The sequence below is a fragment of the Littorina saxatilis genome, linkage group LG3 (genome assembly GCF_037325665.1).
Source record: "Littorina saxatilis isolate snail1 linkage group LG3, US_GU_Lsax_2.0, whole genome shotgun sequence".
In the NCBI taxonomy this organism is placed as follows: Eukaryota; Metazoa; Mollusca; class Gastropoda; order Littorinimorpha; family Littorinidae; genus Littorina; species Littorina saxatilis.
Window position 1 is genome coordinate 54,596,198 of NC_090247.1, and position 17,827 is coordinate 54,614,024.

At 47.2% G+C, this 17,827-nt stretch overlaps 1 protein-coding gene across 1 annotated transcript; it reads right to left on the minus strand.

Annotated features, from left to right (window-relative positions):
• Window positions 1-4,426: 4,426 nt before the first annotated feature.
• LOC138961238 (microtubule-associated protein futsch-like) lies at window positions 4,427-17,213 on the minus strand. Its single transcript, XM_070332839.1, has 2 exons — window positions 17,070-17,213; window positions 4,427-8,411 (listed from the first exon to the last, which is right to left on the minus strand). Exons 1-2 carry the CDS (start codon window positions 17,211-17,213, stop codon window positions 5,835-5,837), a joined length of 2,721 nt encoding a protein of 906 aa, XP_070188940.1. The 3' UTR covers window positions 4,427-5,834.
• Window positions 17,214-17,827: the final 614 nt, after the last annotated feature.

A 17,827-nucleotide genomic window follows, 5' to 3' on the forward strand; every position in this document is an offset into this window, starting at 1 on the left:
GTCTTCTAAAAAGAAGTTATATTCGTCTATTGTTATATTGTGTGTGTGTGTGTGTGTGTGTATGTGTGTCTGTGCGTGTGTGTGTGTAGAGCGATTCAGAGTAAACTACTGGACCGATCTTTATGACATTTGACATGAGAGTTCCTGGGTATGATATCCCCAGATGTGTTTTTCTTTTTTTCGATAAATGTCTTTTATGACGTCATATCCGGCTTTTTGTAAAAGTTGAGGCGGCACTGTCACACCTTCATTTTTCAATCAAATTGATTGAAATTTTGGCCAAACAATTTTCGACGAAGGCCAGACTTCGGTATTGCATTTCAGCATGGAGGCTTAAAAAATAATTAATGACTTTGGTCATTAAAAATCTGTAAATTGTAATTAAAATTATTTTTTTATAAAACGATCCCAAATTACTTTTATTTTATTCTTTATCATGTTCTGATTCAAAAAACATATAAATATGTTATATTCGGATTAAAAACAAGCGCTGAAAATTAAAAAATATAAAACTTATGATTAAAATTAAATTTCCGAAATCGTTTTAAAAACAATTTCATCTTATTTCTTGTCGGTTTCTGATTCCAAAAACATCTAGATATGATATGTTTGGATTAAAAACACGCTCAGAAAGTTAAAACGAAGAGAGGTGCAGGAAAGCGTGCTATGCAGCACAGCGCAACCGCTACCGCGCTAAACAGGCTCGTCACTTTCACTGCCTTTTGCACTAGCGGCGGACTACGTTCAGTTTCATTCAGTGATTCCACAGCTTGACTAAATGTAGTAATTTCGCCTTACGCGACTTGTTAAATGTTCCAATATTGAATCACTAATTTTTGTTAAAGTCATTCTTGCCCACAAATTAGTGACGCCACGAATGCTGACAGTAACTAATCTGACGTTTCCCTCTGGCAGAATGGACAAATACAACTTTTGAATACTGATATATCATCATGTGGGGGAAAGGACAGGAGGTTGGGACCAAATCTTGTGATCATATCCTCACAGGTGGCCCTAGGTTTTTATTACGTCCTGCTTCGCATAATATGTGAATGCATTGTTATCTCCAGATTTCTATTTTCTTGACAAATGACCACTGGTTATTTGCTCTTTGAGCATAAGTGATGTCTAAAAGAGAGAGTAGAGAAGATCGAGGGCATAGGCCTGGATTATATTAAATGTAATTCTCACGAGATACGTGTAACACTATTAATGTGCATAGCATGTTTTGCTTTGTGTGGTTGTGTTGACTGCACCGCCTCTAAATAGCCCGATTAAATTAATACAGTCGAACCTGTCTATACTGACCACCCAAGGGACCAATTTAAAAGTGGTCCTTCAGGACAGGTGGTCGTTGGGGCCCGTGTAGCTCAGGTGGTAGAGCACTGGACTTGTGATCGAAAGGTAGCTGGTTCGAATCCGGGCCGGGACGGACACAGGACAACCTTATGTGCAGACCCAGAGACGGTATCCATCTCCCACCTCGGTCATTCTGCCATAAGTGCAGATGGCTGATACCACCTAAACACGCATACACTTGTGTATCTCATCCAAAGTCGGGTTAAAAATTGAATTTCTCTCAGGTGGTCGTTACGAAAAGGTGAATCATATCTAGGAAAGAACCTCGTCGAGGTTTCTTTGGGTGGTCGTAAAGGGCAGGTGGTCGTTATCAAGAGGTGGTCGCCAAGGCAGGTTCGATTGTACTGTATTTGTTCTACTACTTCGGTTAAATGGCACACACATTTTTAAGGATGTCATCGAGCTCGATCTTTAGGGACCACAGTTTTTGTTTTTACTACGCTTCGTATGTGTGCTTTTAATTTTTGTTTTCTGACACATATTTTGCTCAATTCCTGATCACAGAACATATTATGAACTTATCTTTGACTACAAACAGCATAAGTGTGGATAGCTAAAGGGCACTTGATGACGAGGTGATGAGGGTGAGATCTGGGATAAAAATTTACATTACAGAGGAAACAAGGAAAAAACAACACCAGAGGACAATATAGCTTCTGTAAAGCAAAATAAAATAAAAAGCACACACGATGTTATCACTCAATGTCTCCTAATAAATAAATAAATTTGAAACTTAAAGTGAAAGGTATGTTCTCTCACAGATTTTGATAATGTAGTTTTAGAAAGCCTACGATAAGGAAAAGAAAACATAGTGACAAGCGTCACACCGGAAAACAGTTATAAACGACCATCTTGCAGATCTCAATGATTCTTAACACAAACAACTTGGCACAGTCGACACCGATCGCTGGCTGATAAGAAGTGATTAGTTCCGATCAGAGCAAACATTGAACGCTTGTCAAACGAAGAAGAAGTGACTGCAATTAATATGAGCCGATAAGCAGGAGACTTACTCGCGCTTAGCAACTTTAATACCGAGCAGCCAGATGAAGCTGGATTGCGTCCCGAGGATTACAGACTGCAGGAGAGGATTAATCTGTTCAACCGTTGAATATTGCAGTTCAAGTACAACGTGCAACTCGCTCTTCAGTATATGAACAGGATACTGAGTGTGTGCTTTCCAAAAAGTGAAGAAGACTTGAAGCGAAATATAGACAAGAACAAGAACAGCAGACAAACATAGAAGAGAGAGAGAGAGAGAGAGAGAGAGAGAGAGAGAGAGAGAGAGAGAGAGAGAGAGAGAGAGAGAGAGAGAGAGAGAGAGAGAGAGAGAGCGAGAGAGAGAGAGCGAGAGAGAGAGAGCGAGAGAGAGAGAGCGAGAGAGAGAGCGAGAGAGAGCGAGCGAGAGAGAGCGAGCGAGCGAGAGAGAGCGAGCGAGCGAGAGAGAGAGAGAGAGAGAGAGAGAGCGAGAGAGAGAGAGAGAGAGACCGCCAGGAAATGATTCGTGCTATAAACCTACTCAAAAGAGACATTCACGAAACAAAAGACACTCCTTATTGCTTTGATGAACATGACTTAATAATAATAATAACAACGATTACTTATATAGCGCGTAAACCTCGTGGTGACGAGCCCAGAGCGCTTTACACTTACACAATCATAATACAAACAAGGAAAGAGAACTAAATCCGAATAAATTCAAACATGGTCACACACACCCACACACGCACGCACACACACACGCACACACACACACACACACACACGCGCGCGCGCACACACACACACACACACAATCTTTGTTTCGTCATTGTCAATGTTCAGGTAACCCGCAATGTCATTCCATGTACGCATACGTTATTCTAGTACAACACACACAGGCACATACACATCCTCATGAACGCCACACTTAAGTAGATAATACACGTGGCAGCGCCGATGACTCACCGATCATGGGATCTCCTTCAGAGGTCTAACTTAAACATGTGTGTTTTGAGGGCTGTTCTAAAGGCAGATGGTGACTGGGAATCCCTAATGCTCCGGGGGATTTTCTCCCAGACAAGAGGTCCCTGGTACTTGAAGGATCTCTCAAATCCATAGTTAGTTGATTTTCTGTTTCTTTTTGGTTTACTAAGTACATTGGTATCTGTTGCAGAGCGAAGAGAGGAGAGGTTTGAATATTTTGATAACATCTCAGAGAGATAAGCAGGTCCTGTACCATGAAAGAAAGAGAAACAAATGCATGCAATTTTGTATTGAATACGACTTCTTACAGGCAGCCAGTGAAGGGATCTCAAAACAGGTGTGATGTGGTGTCTTTTAGGGGTCTTTGTGATTAATCTAGCGGAGTTGTTCTGTACTTTCTGCAGTTTTTCAATGAGATAGTAAAATGAACCAGAAAGAAGGGCATTTCCGTAATCTAGCCTTGAAAGAACGAGAGAGCAAATGAGGGTTTTTGTAGCATCGGAAGAAAGGCAGTGGCGGATGGAGCTAATTTTTCTCAGTTCATAGTAGGCATTTCTACAGACAGTGGAGACTTGTTGTTTGAAGCAGAGAGTTTCGTCGAAGATGACACCGAGGTTTCGTACTTGAGAAGCCAACTGAATATCAGTTCCAGCTATAGAGATTTGGGCAGGAAGGGATGGTTCTTTTTTAAGAGAAGGGGGTACAACTAGCATGATCTCGGTCTTGTCGTCATTAAGTTTCAATTTATTTTCGGTCATCCACAATTTCAAGTCAGAGATGCAGTTCTTAGTTGTCTCGATTGTGTTGGGGAGGTCAGTAATAGGGCCAGATTTTTGTAACTGAGTGTCATCAGCAAAGCTTTCATAGGAAACAGAGTGGCGAGAGATGACATTAGATATTGGTTTCGTGTACATGATGAATAGCACCGGGCCAAGTACAGAACCTTGGGGGACACCGAAAGTCAACGGGGATGGAGCAGATTGGAAGCCGTCAATGGAGACTATCTGAGAGCGGTCTGTGAGGTAGGACTTAAACCAAGCTAAGGCAGTGTGGCAAATACCAAAAGAATTGTGAAGTCTTGTCAGGAGAACGGATTGGTCAATAGTGTCAAATGCTGCCGAGAGATCTAATAGAGAAAGGACAGACACATGCTTTTGATCGAGAGCTAAGAGAAGGTCATTTGCAACTTTGATGAGAGCGGTTTCTGTTGAGTGGCCAGCCCTATACGCGGACTGATGGGGGTCGAGGAGCTTGTTCTGGGTGAGGTGCCCAATGATCTGAGAGAGAACTATCTTTTCAAGTAATTTCGAGAAAAAAGGAAGATTTGAGACGGGTCTGAAGTTTTTTACCACAACTTAAACATAAACACACATTTATTATGCACACAAAATATGTCTATTGTTTTCTTGTGTCGAAAGGTAAATAGCATGTCAAACAAAACCGGTGTGTCACTTCTTAGACATGGACATACAGCTTTACGATTCTGGACACTATCAAAAGATCGGGTGTTCCCCTTAAGAGACATTCCCCCTTCATCGTCTCACCTATCCTCATTGAACTCAAACTGTGCATCATCCTACATTGTAGATAATGCACTTGTGTCATAGACTAATGCCGGCTCAGCTTTACTTGCAATCGACCTATATTTAATGTCCCCAGCTTTAGCTGTATATAATTTGACACAATAAGTTAGATAAACTTGGCCTTTGCTTCCTCAGATTAATACTTCGTGTAACCTGAACATTTGTTAGAAAACCTTCCTTTCATATGCAACTAACTGCAGAAGAAACCCCCTTTAATGGGACACACAAAAATAGCGCTTGAAGTTTTCTTTACCTTTATACCAAGAAATTAAATGACAAAGCAACAATAAAGCAGTCAATGCTTTCAGGAATATCACAGATGAGCTCGTAAAACTGATTTTGGAACGATTTATGATGGCGAATGTTTGGCGTTCTAAATGCAAAATCGAGTAGACATGAAGATAAGTTTATGTATTTCTTCACACTGATGGAGAGGAAGATTCTCTTCTTCACATGTTACCAAAGTCGGTACTGTTCTATCTTTTCTATGTCTTTCGAAAACTACATTTATTCAGGTGCACAGCTTTAAAAATCTACACAAAACAGCTTTTTCCGCCACAATCCAAGCATCTTTCAAAACAGAAGTCTTGAATACACCAACATGCTTGTACTTGATCAACAGAATCCTGGTGTTTAAATTGACCTTACGCAGCGGTTTGTTTCTTATGAAGAAAGGAAACCATTTGTGTTTTGTCGAAGAACCAGTCATGTGTATATATATGTTCAGCTTGCATACCACAATCAGTTAATACTATTTCATTTACCAAAGTGTACATTGGTCGACTCTGAAGTAAATGCACATCGCACTGTTAGCGTTCTTAAGTCGCCTTTTGACATTTGCAAATTAGGTACGATAGCAAAGGAAAAAATTGCAAGAGGAGTGATTCTTGATGCTCAAACACACACTATACACACACTAGCTAGATGTCATACTTTGACCATATTATTTTGCCAGTCTTCCGACTCCACGTTGGTTGTTGTTAAGAACGTTTTAGAACCGTCAAAGTTGTCTCCGGTTTGAGCCGGTTCCGTGGTAACCGTGACAATGGCTTCCACCCCAGCCTCCCCTTCAATCTCTGCTGGCACATTGGCCTTGGTAACCGTTTCGATCGCCTGCTCCGACCTAGTCGTTGGAGGATTGACTCCATCGTCTGTAGACAGTGGTTTCACTGTAGTCAGGTCAATGTTATTGTCTTTGCCACTCTTATCCTTTTCAGACAATGTAGCAGGGACTGCTTCATTAGAGCCTTGATCACCCGTAGGAATTGTTTCTGCTCTAGCCTTCTCTTCCTTTCCTACCTCATCTTGTGCTGATTGGCCTTGGTTGGCACTTTCTTCTATCCGTGGGGTAGTTTTTGAGACGTTGCGTTCGCTGTCCAGACAATCGGCCTGAAGTGTGTCTGTGTTCGATTCGCGTGCAGACAAGGGGCTCTGTTCAGGAACTTCTTTCTTGGCATCGCTCAACGGAGGATCTGACTCTTCAGATTTGCCAGTAGCTTCTCCCGCACCTGTGTCAGGCATGTGTGATTGTGATGATAATTCGTCGCTGGTTACTGCACTCTTCGCAGCATCTGATGGTAATTCGTTGTCTGCAATGTTTTGAGTAGCTGGAACCTGCTGATCTTCTTGAGGCTTATTACCTTCACTCTCCTTCGCTAAATCGGTAGGTACATCCACAGAAGGTGTACTGTGCACGCCGGAAACACTTTCATCCGGTTTGATTTCGCCATTAGGTTTAAGGGGCTCATCACTCTTTGGATTGTCTACACTCTGCTCTTTTTCGGATACTACTGCTACCTGATCGACGAAAGGATCCCGCGCACTATTAATATTTCCGTACGATGGAGCGGTGGAGTTGACAGAAACCAGTTCCATGTCTTGTGTATGAGAAGCAGGCCCATCCCCAGTGCTCTCCTGGAATATTTTCCTCAACGAGTCTTTGTTTTCCACCAGCTCGTTGGTTTTACTCTCAGATATGGACGTATCTGGAGCTATGATTGCGGGCTGTGAATCTATCTCGCTTCTCTCGTGCACGGTCTCCGTGGCGGCGCTGTCACTGAGAGTACGGCGGTACTGGTCAGGGGACTGCATCTCCACGTCGTCCAACACAGCCACGCTGTGTGCAGGGGCCCACATGTTGAGTTCCACCGCGTTCAGCTGGCGCACGCCATCCTCGCAGTCCCCAGGATGTTCAGGGATGGGCTCCTCGCCCAGGTCGCGAGGGAAGGCTGCAGGGCCTCCAATTACATCCTCGGCGTCCACAGGCTCCCCTGGAGAACTCATGATGCCCGAGTCTCCCAGCTCCGACTTGATGGAGCGAGGGCTGTTGTCGTACACTCTGCCCAGCATGACATTGGGGTGGCTCTGGCCGAGGGCCGGGATGGAGCCGAAGGGTTTCTGCATCCCGTTCCTCCTGTACACCATTTTGCTGCCGTCACGTGACTTGTTAGCCTCGCGCGCCTTCATCAGGGTGATCTCCCCTCGCGTGGGCTGGCTGTCGTAGACCACGTAGTGAGCCGAGGAGAGGACGTTGGTGTCATTGACAGCGGCGAAGCTCCTCTCCCGTCGGCACCGGTCCAGTCGGACCTCCTGATCGAAGCAGAGGTTCTTCTCCAGCACGGTGGGCGCCCCGGCACGACTGAGCATCATGAGTGAGTCCTGTGCGGCCCCCAGCTTGGGGTTAAAGCGGTGAGCGCTCTGATGGTTCGTCCTCAGTGGCTGGAGCACCACTTTCTCCGGCGTGTGGAAGCAGCTGCCCGACAACACCAGATCACGACGGGGCGGGTGACCGTTGGCCGATGAGACATGCAGCGCGCCACTACCGCCGCGTGGAGACACCGAGAGGCTGACGGCCTGGCGAGGAGACAGCCCCATTGGCGAGTTCTCTCTGCATATCGAGCTCCACGGCTGCTTGGCGCCGTAGGCGGAGAAGGGATTTAGGTAGAGCAGTGGGCGGCGCCCCAGGTTGGCCATGGACAGCTTGCCTCCGGTCAGTACCGCCTGCTGTTGCTGCAGGGGCTTGTCCCGTGTGTAGGCCGCCATCAGGTTGCTAAACTCGCGGCCCAGCGTCGCGCCGGACCTCTCCGTCAACACGCCGCCCATACTCGATATTCCGCCCCCTGCGCTGGTAGTGCCTGTCGTGGTGCCCGCTGCTGATGCTGAAGGGCCGCCCACTACCCCGTTACCCGCCTCATCGCCCAGCGTGGTCTTGGTGCGCTCCTGGCGCGTGGTGAAGCTAGGGATGAGGTCCTGCTGGTGCTCCGACACCGCCCTGCTCTCGAAGTTGAAGTCTGCCTTGGGGTGGAGCTTGGAGCGGTAGCGCTGCGTGGAGTCCGCACTCTGTCGCGTGTCCACCGTCTTGCGCTGCTCGCTCAGCTCGCGGATGTAGCGAACGATGTTGGGTTGCGGGGCGTTGCGAGCGATGCGCGCTGTCTCTACCGCCTGGTCGTCCCTTGGCAAAGGCTTTTCGTAGAAGTTGGGCAGGCTTTTTTCGCGACGCCACACCTGTAACATGGACGTGCAGATTCAGGCAAAGCGTCCGACAATTAACTCAAGCATTCAATTTTGTAATTTTAACATTAATTTGTTAAGCGCGGAGAGCACGATTCTCCGTGGCTCGTGCTAAATAAGGTCTCATTATCAATATGATATCTTTTCTATTATTATTAAGCAACAATTACATCAATGATCGTTGGTTCTCGTCTCGATTATCCGCCCAACCGACAACAGAAGGTTGGCGATGTTCACTTCCTATCCCTCGATTTGTTTTGAGATCTTGCGAACGACATTCTAGTTCAAATTAACATGCGACCATAATCTCGGTGAAAAACAAATAGAAAAGTATATTATTAGAACGTGTAATGTATGACAAAACAAAACGTCACATTAACTGATCTTCGACCCAGCGGTCTTTTAAGCGGACAGACAGACAAACACTTATAATGCAAAAAGTGAAGGCTGTCTCTAAATTCACGATGCCCCCAGCTGATCTTAAATGGGACACGAACACCATCATACTGCGACACACGCCAAACATGTACTGCTTGGCTACTCTCTGCGACACACGCCAAACATTTACTGCTTGGCTACTCTCTGCGACACACGCCAAACATGTACTGCTTGGCTGCTCTCTGCAACACACGCCAAACATGTACTGCTTGGCTGCTCTCTGCGACACACGCCAAACATGTACTGCTTGGCTGCTCTCTGCGACACACGCCAAACATGTACTGCTTGGCTGCTCTCTGCGACACACGCCAAACATGTACTGCTTGGCTGCTCTCTGCGACACACGCCAAACATGTACTGCTTGGCTGCTCTCTGCGACACACGCCAAACATGTACTGTTTGGCTGCTCTCTGCGACACACGCCAAACATGAACTGCTTGGCTGCTCTCTGCGACACACGCCAAACATGTACTGTTTGGCTGCTCTCTACGACACACGCCAAACATGTACTGCTTGGCTGCTCTCTGCGACACACGCCAAACATGTACTGCTTGGCTCCTCTCTGCGACACACGCCAAACATGTACTGCGTGGCTGCTCTCTGCGACACACGCCAAACATGTACTGCTTGGCTGCTCTCTGCGACACACGCCAAACATGTACAGCTTGGCTGCTCTCTGCGACACACGCCAAACATGTACTGCTTGGCTGCTCTCTGCGACACACGCCAAACATGTACTGCTTGGCTGCTCTCTGCGACACACGCCAAACATGTACTGCTTGGCTGCTCTCTGTGCACAGCAGGGAAGTTGTACTGAATTAATTTCGTAATTGACGCCTTTGTTAATCTTCGATTTTATACATAAAAAACATGTCCCACTTTGCACAGAAATCAGGTGGATTCTTCTTCTTCTTCTTCGGCGTTCCAGGATTTTTGGCCTCAGGTCAGACTTCAAGTTTTGTAGCTTGAATAAAGCTAGTGGTCAGGATCAGGGAGTCTTTGGTGCCCCAGAGTTGCTCCTGCAGTGTGGCACCTTGTGGCCAGTGATCTGTTCTGGCTTCCTGGTGGAGCGGGCAGGTCTGCAGGATGTGCTCCGGGGTCTGTGGGCCTGTTTCGCACGGGCAGTTCGGTGTGTGCGACAGACCAAGGCGGTGCATGTGGGCACGCAGTCGACAGTGTCCAGTCCGTAGGCGGAAGAGGATGGTCTGCTGATGGCGCTGTAAGTTGGGCATCTGATCATCAGATGGCAGGCTGTGTTGGGCATTCCAGGTGGTTTGGTATTGTCTTTTCACCAGGGTTTTGGCTTCACTGTAAGAGACTGTTGGTCTTGTCTGCTCAAGATGGCTGCCAGTCTTGGCCAGTCTGTCCGCTTCCTCGTTCCCTGAGAGGCCACAGTGAGCAGGGATCCACTGGACAGCGACGTTTGTGCTCTGGGAGAGAGTACAAAGAAGACGCTGGGTGTCTCGTTCCAGCTGCTCTTTGGGCGACTGCAGGCTTTGGACGGCGGATCTGCAGTCGGTCAGGAAGACGGCGTGAGAGGGTGGGTGTTCGCTGACCAGGCTAGCTGCTTCTCTGAGAGCGGTGAGTTCTGCCCGGTAGTTGGATGACAGCTCTCCGGCAGGCAGGGATCTTGAAAGGGTGTGTCCGTCTGGGTAGCGTACCAGGATCCCGCTTCCTCCGTTTTTGATGGCACCATCTGAGGACCCGTCAGTGTAGATGTGAGTCCATACTGAGGCGTTGTAGTCCTGGTGCATCATCTCCCGCGTGAGGTTCTTGAGGACTGCGTCCTGCTGCTCTCTCTTGCTGGTCACTCCTGGCATGTCAGTAACAAAGAGCACCTTGCTGAGCTGGCTGTTCCACTCTTCAGCGTCTTGGAGGGGCTCTTGTTCTTCAGGGGTGCGTGGTAGGAAGCTGGTTTGGGTTCTCTCTAGCTGCTTGGCCAGATGGTTGAAACTGCTTCTTTTCAGCCTGTTCTTCGTCATCTGTTGGGTGTGCTGGTGTGCTGGGTGAGAGGGGAGTCGTTGCAGCTTCTCGTACTGCACGATGACCTTCTCTTCTCGTCGGTGGTCCAGGGAAGGGAGTCTGGTGGTGGCTTCAAGGGCGTGTATGGGCGTAGTTTTCAGTCCCCCTGTGATGATGCGCATGCTTGCGTTCTGCACTTTGTTGAGCCGGCTGGTGTTGCTCTTCGCAGCTGTGGCCCAGGCTGCAGCTCCATACTCCATCACAGGGCGGACGTGTCCCGTATACACCTGTCTGAGGATGTTGCTGCTGGCTCCCCACTTTGTGCCAGCCAGTTTCTTCATGATGGAGAGTCTTCTCGTAGCCCTCTTCTCCACCTCTTTGATGTGTGGGTTCCAGGTGAGCTTCTTGTCTAGCTTGATACCTAGGTAGGTAGGGGTGTCTTCCTGTGGTATTGCCTGGTTGTTGATGGTCAGTTGGAGGGTCTCTTTGGAATTGGAGAGGGAGAAGCAGGTGGCTACGGTCTTGAGGCTGTTCACGGTGACACACCAGTCTGTCGCCCACTTAGAGGTGATGTTGAGGGCCTCCTGCATCCGGACTTTGGCGGTTGCGGTGGACTCGGCAGCGCTCCACATCGCAAGGTCATCGGCGTGTAGGGCTTTGGAGATGTGTCTGGACAGGCTGTTGGTGATGTCGTTGATGAAGACGACGAAGAGGGTGGGGGATATTACTCCTCCCTGGGGGACTCCTTCCCTGATCTTCACAGCGTAGCTCAGGTTGCCGTCAAGCTTGACTCTCGCGGTTCTGTGGCACAGGAAGCTCTTGATCCAGTTGAACATTCGTCCAGCGATTCCTGCCGTCAATAGCTTCAGGAGGAGGCCTTCCTTCCACACCTTGTCGAAGGCCTTGGAGAGGTCAATGAAGGTGGCAATGACTTTCTTCTTCTCCTGGAAGGCATTCTCTATTGATTGGGTGAGGTAGATCAGCTGGTCTTCAGTACTCCTGTTCTTCCTGAAGGCAGACTGTTCATTGGTGATCAGGTTGTTGGTTTCCAGGTGCCACATCAGCCTCTTGTTGATCATGCGCTCGAGGGTCTTGCCGAGGCAGCTGAGTAGACTGATTGGTCTGTAGCTTGTCTTTTGCTTGCGGTTCTTGTCCTTCTTCAGGATGGGTATGATGATGGCCTCTTTCCATGCTGAGGGGAAGACGCCGGATCTCCACGACTGGTTCAAGAGCTCAAGGAGCTTAGTTCTGGCAGCAGGCCCGAGGTGCTTGATCATCTCGTTGCAGACTCCATCCTTTCCGGGCGCTTTCTTGCACTTGAGTCTTTTGATCGCATCGACGAGCTCTGCCATGGTAAGATCTGAGGTCATTGGTGGGGCTGCGTTTCTCTGCTGTCGGAGTCTGGTTTCAAGTTGTTCTGCAACTTCCTTCTTTCTTTGGGGTGGGACTTTGATGGTGCTCTCGGTCTCAAAGACGTCGGCAAGGAGATTTGCTGCTCTTTTTCCAGTGTGGAAGGTTCCGCTGTCTTCTAGTACTGTAGGTCCTCGCGTGGCCATGCTGTCTTCGTTTAGAATTTTGGTGAGACGCCAGAGTTTCCCTGTGTCTGAATCGAGGCCAATGGTGGAGGTGATTTCCTGCCAGCTTTGTTGCAGTTCTTGTGTCTTGGTCTTGTTGAAATCCTCCTTCAGTTGGTTGTGCATGGTCGTTGTTTCAGCGGATGGGGACTGCTCCATGCTTTCTCTGGCTTCTGAAAGTCGCTGGTGCAGGCAGGCCAGCCTTTGACTCCAGTAAGGTTTGTAGTCCTTCCTGAAGCCACGGGGGATGGACTTCCTGGCAGCCGCTAGGATGGTCTGTGTCAGCTCTTTTACGTTGTGGTTGATGTCCTCCGTGAAGGTGGTGTTGCGAAGGCTTTCTGCGTGGAGCTGGTACTTGGTCCATTTGGCTTTCTTGAAGTTCCAGCTGGCTTTCTTTCTGTGGTACTCCAGGATGGTCTGCATGTCAGCAATGGAGAGGGTGATGGGTAAGTGGTCACTTCCTCACAGTTGGTCGTTGACAGTTCTGGTGGTCCTTTTTTCAACCTCTTCTGTGGCTATGGCAAGGTCAGGGGTTGAGCTTTTCTTCCAAGCTCTGGAGTAGTAGGATGGCTTGTCATCTGGCTGGTTGATAAGGATGAGCTGGTTGTCGGTCATCCAGTCCTGTATGTCTTCTCCTCTTGCGTCAGTACTGTCGTAGCCCCATGCTGGGGAGTGGCCGTTGAAGTCGCCAACGATGAGATGTTTCTCGTTTGGGAGCTGGATGGTGTGGAGGTCCAGCTTGGTGGTAGGTGGGCTATAGACGTTGGTGATGGAGAGTTCTTCTCCCTGCAGGAAGGTCTTGATGGTGATGTACTCAAGGTCGCCGTCTGCCGTCTGTGCCGTCATAGCTGCCGGGATGTTGTGTCGGACTAGGGTGAGGACTCCACCCTTGTGTCCGGTCGGCCGGTCCCGTCGGAAGGTGTCATAACCTCTGACGAAGAATCTGCGGTCTTCTTTCAAGTGGGTCTCCTGGATGCAGATAATGTCAATGTTGTTGTCTCTCAGAAAAGCCTGTAGCTCTGGTTTCTTTCTCTGGACGCCTTCTGCATTCCACTGCACAACCCTGATGGCTGTCGCTGGATGTTGAGTTTGACCCTGGTTCCCGAGTCAACAGAGCCGCCAGCCGCCAGTCGCTGAGGTGGACCCCCTTGAGGCTGAGGGTCCGGCACCGTTCCCGCCTGGCAAAGGTCCACGGGAACGACACCATATCGAAATATCTGTCTGAATCTGAGGCATAATCCATAGTGGTGGCGTGCGAGCTCGTCTCCCAAGAACTTAGTTTAGGTTCCCACACTGTGTCCGGAAACACAGTCAGCATCGCTCCGACTTCGTTGGGGGGTGGTTTGAATTCGGAGTGTCCTTCTCCTAGACTGGTTGCCTGCCATGGCTGATGAGTCCGGTCTGCCCATGGTTTGAATTCAGAGTGTCCCTCTCCTAGACCGGTTGCCTGCCATGGCTGATGAGTCCGGTCTGCCCATGGTTTTATTTACATGAGTATCCTTCTCATGCCCCTTATGACTCGAGGAGAGTTTGCTGATATTAGTCTGACCTCTCTCCGTTGACCTGTCCAGCATGCGAGACGCTACCAGAAGTTTTGACACTCCCGCTGGCCTAGCTCTCGGGGTCATAGAAGTACTCAAGCTCCCACACCTCGTCAAGGAATCAGCCGTGTGTGGAGATCAGGTGGATTGTTTATCGATACAAAAAAAACAACAAAAAAACAAAACAAAAAAAACCGTATTATTACATGTATTATCGACATCTGTTTTTAATTTTTTTTTTTACTCGTATTGATATTTTTTCAAGAATATATGTGCAGCTCCACATAATTTTACCAAGTGACAAATCCAATTGCATACTCAACCAGAAACTGTATATTTTGTGCCTGAGACAGACTGAAGAAAAACAGTGAAAATTCATAATTGTAACAAACTCTTTTTAAAAACTGATACAGGGAAGATCACACTATGCAACTGAGTGTCTAAGAATGGACAAGCATATTGAATGAGGTGACACAACACACATTAATTTTTTTTATCCTATCATCCAATCGCATCGAATTGATTTCTGGGGGAAAATACAAAAGAAAGAATTTTTTTTAATGAAATAAAGGGGAGCATCAATGTACAAGGGGGCCCCAAATGACCAATACTCCGATAGTTTACTCGGGAAGGAAGGAATCTTTAACAGACTCTGACCCTAATGGAAGTGCAACCCACGGTGTCCTTTGTGTTCAGCGGCCTGATCCGCTTTCAGTGGAACTCGTGATCAATGCACACACACAGCATGTCTGTCGTTCCCAGCAAGTATGATCTGAATTTAATTTTGTGGACGGCTCACAAACTGAAAGTTCATCGAGGTGAACTTTCAAACATGTTCATTTGAAAGTTCATCGAGGTGAACTTTCAAATGAACAGGTTTTTAACTGCCGTGGTATGAAATGCGTGATTGTTAACTATCTAAAAGGATCCTTTTAGACTGCTGAACTCTATTAACCTGTTTGCGTCTGATAAGTTCGGCACATAGACACATATTTATAAACACACACACAAACACACGCAGGGGCACAGACAGACTGACTGACGGACAGACAGACGCTAACACACACATACACACACACACACACACACACACACACACACACACACATACACACACACACACACACACACACACACGGACAGACAGACTGACTGACAGACAGACGCGAACACTAACACACACACACACACACACACACACACACACGCACTCACGCACACGCACGAGCGCGCGTGCACACACACACACACACACACACACACACACACACACACACACACACACGCACACACATTTAGACAGACAGAGAGGCATAAACAGACAGACAGACAGACATGAAAATAGACAGACAGGATCAGACCAACACTATAACGCACCGATAGTTGCTAATCTGAACGTATGTGGTTGTAGGCACCCTCTACTCGCAGAGTTGCATTGCGAAACAAATGGCAGAACTTAAAACAATGTTAAAAGCTGAGAGTAATGCAACAAATCAGAGCTAACACTGGACGTGTAAACGGAGTTTAAAGTCATGTTGTTGGCGAAAAGTTAACATTTGTGTTTGAAGAAAATAAACTACTGTTAAAGATATCTTCATTCCCGTGTAAAACATCCTATCGATCACCGTAAACGTATCGAAGCTTTTACATTAGATAACCGGTCGTTCACTTGTAGATACAGATATTAAATATTAAAGGCATTGAGTCCTTCTCGTGAACAAGTTTAGCTCGCCAACCATCTCAGGTCTGGCCATGTCGGCTTTTAAACGACGTAGGAACATTCCTCCTCTTGGACGCATACCCCAAATTAACACCCTGGATCCTTTCTGTGTAGAGTACTGAGTAGGAATTATTTGATGCATTCATTTCTTAAAGGACACCAATAGCAATCTGTGAAATTAGTTCATCACTAAATGTTTCACTCTGCACATAAAGCACACGGGCTGTGAATCTTTGGTTCTCGTCCAAGTGGAGGAATGATCCTACGTCGTTTAAAAGCCGACATGGCCAGACCTGAGATGGTTGGCGAGCTAAACTTGTTCACGAGAAGGACTCAATGCCTTTAATATTTAATATCTGTGTTGTTGCTAACTTGATTTCGTAACTGAAACTATGCCAATCTGCGAAATTATATCAACAAAATGTTTGACTCCAGACAGGAAGTAGTCATAGCGGTGCTTTTCAGCATGTGTCCAAAGAGGAATGATGCTCTGTGGGAGGTTTACATGATGATTTACATACAGAATGATGTTACCTTCCACTTGACTGAAAGGTACATACACAGATTTCCGCAAGTACGGTCTCCTGTGTAGCTGATAAGTAGTTTTGACAAAGGTGAACTTGAACGTGTACAGTAAAAAAAAAAGTTGAGAAAGCCGAGAGTAGACAACCTGGGGTTGATCGAGCGTGACAAATCCAGGGATCAGTCAATCAATCATGGTCGCCCAGTGTTGACCTCACGCGCTTCGCAACCTGGCGGGTGCAGGGAGTGTCCGGGTCAGGGCCTACAGCCGCCACAGTGAATATCCTTTTAGTTTCGAAATTGAACTATACTCATACTATACTCCAAGCAAGTCAAAGCGCCTATGCCCAAGCAACTCAAAGCGCTTATGACCCAGCAACTGAAAGGTTCTATGTCCAGCGGCTCGTGAAGGAACCGCTGTTTGATGTTTTAGACCCCGGAAAGATCTTTTGGAATGCACACACCTCTTAGGAAAGCCAATGCTAATTTTAATATGCATAATAACAATTAAATAGTGGTTAGATTTGTGCCAGGAAACGCATCGTTCAGCGTCTATATGATCTTGATTTACTAACAATGGCGTGTGTAGGCCTACGTTAAAAAAACAAACCCGGGTTCAAAACACTCGATTCTTTTCATGCTGTCTGATACTATTGTTCCAAAACGAACGCCGAATTCATTTACATTTGAAGCCGTTTGATGGAGGAGAGAGTGCTCATCGTTTCAGCTATCAGGCCGTTACAATTCTCCCCAGACGTCATGCAAAGCTGTTTTTGAGTAGAAATGAACGAATTACTCCAAACAAAAAACCTTATAAATATCTTCAAAGAGAGTTGTACAAAATAAAGTAAAAAAACAAAGCCAACTTAGACAGAGTTAAGAGACAAAGCCTCACCTTCTTGGTGAAGGGCTTGAGCTCCACGACAGGCAGGGCGTCCCCGCCATGGGCTGCCTGCTGGATGCTGGTCTTGGTGTTGTTCTGCTCGTAGTGCACGTGCTGTCGTTGCCAGGCAACGCTGCACACCTTAGCCTCGTCCATCCCACCCGAACTTTTAGCCGCATTCGCCCCTCCCCCTCCTCCGCTCCGCCCCCTCGGGGAACCCACCACCACCAATGGAGGTACCAATTGTGTCGTTTTGGTGAATGTTTTAATCCGGAGGTGGCGGCTTCATCTTGGTATCCATTGAAAAGTACACGTGGAACCCTGTCTATTTTCTCAAGTCACCAAGTGTCTGGTTTTCAATTTGTCCAAGGAAGGCACAACGGGGATACTTAAAACCGGATCATTGTCCGGAATAAAAGAATTAAAAATTGATTTTTTTTTATTTTTTTTACCAAAGATTAGCTTAGATTTTTTGACTGAAATTGCCTGTGAAGGCAAGCAGTCATGGGACAAGTTCTCTCGTGTCAGTATGGTTTTTGTCACTTTTACATTTAGAAAAAATGTCTACGTTTAGGTCTGCAGCTATCCATAGAAATGCAAGCACTGCTACTCCACGAAAATTACGGTCAAGTGCCTCCAGCAGCGTTTCCAATCTCCTCAGATCATCCTGAGTTGCAGAGTAATTGGGGTCAGCAGACAGGAGCAACAGATTGTGTGGGTCTCTTGTGGCAGACGACACTTGACGGTCGCCGAGCAACCAAACCGTCTTT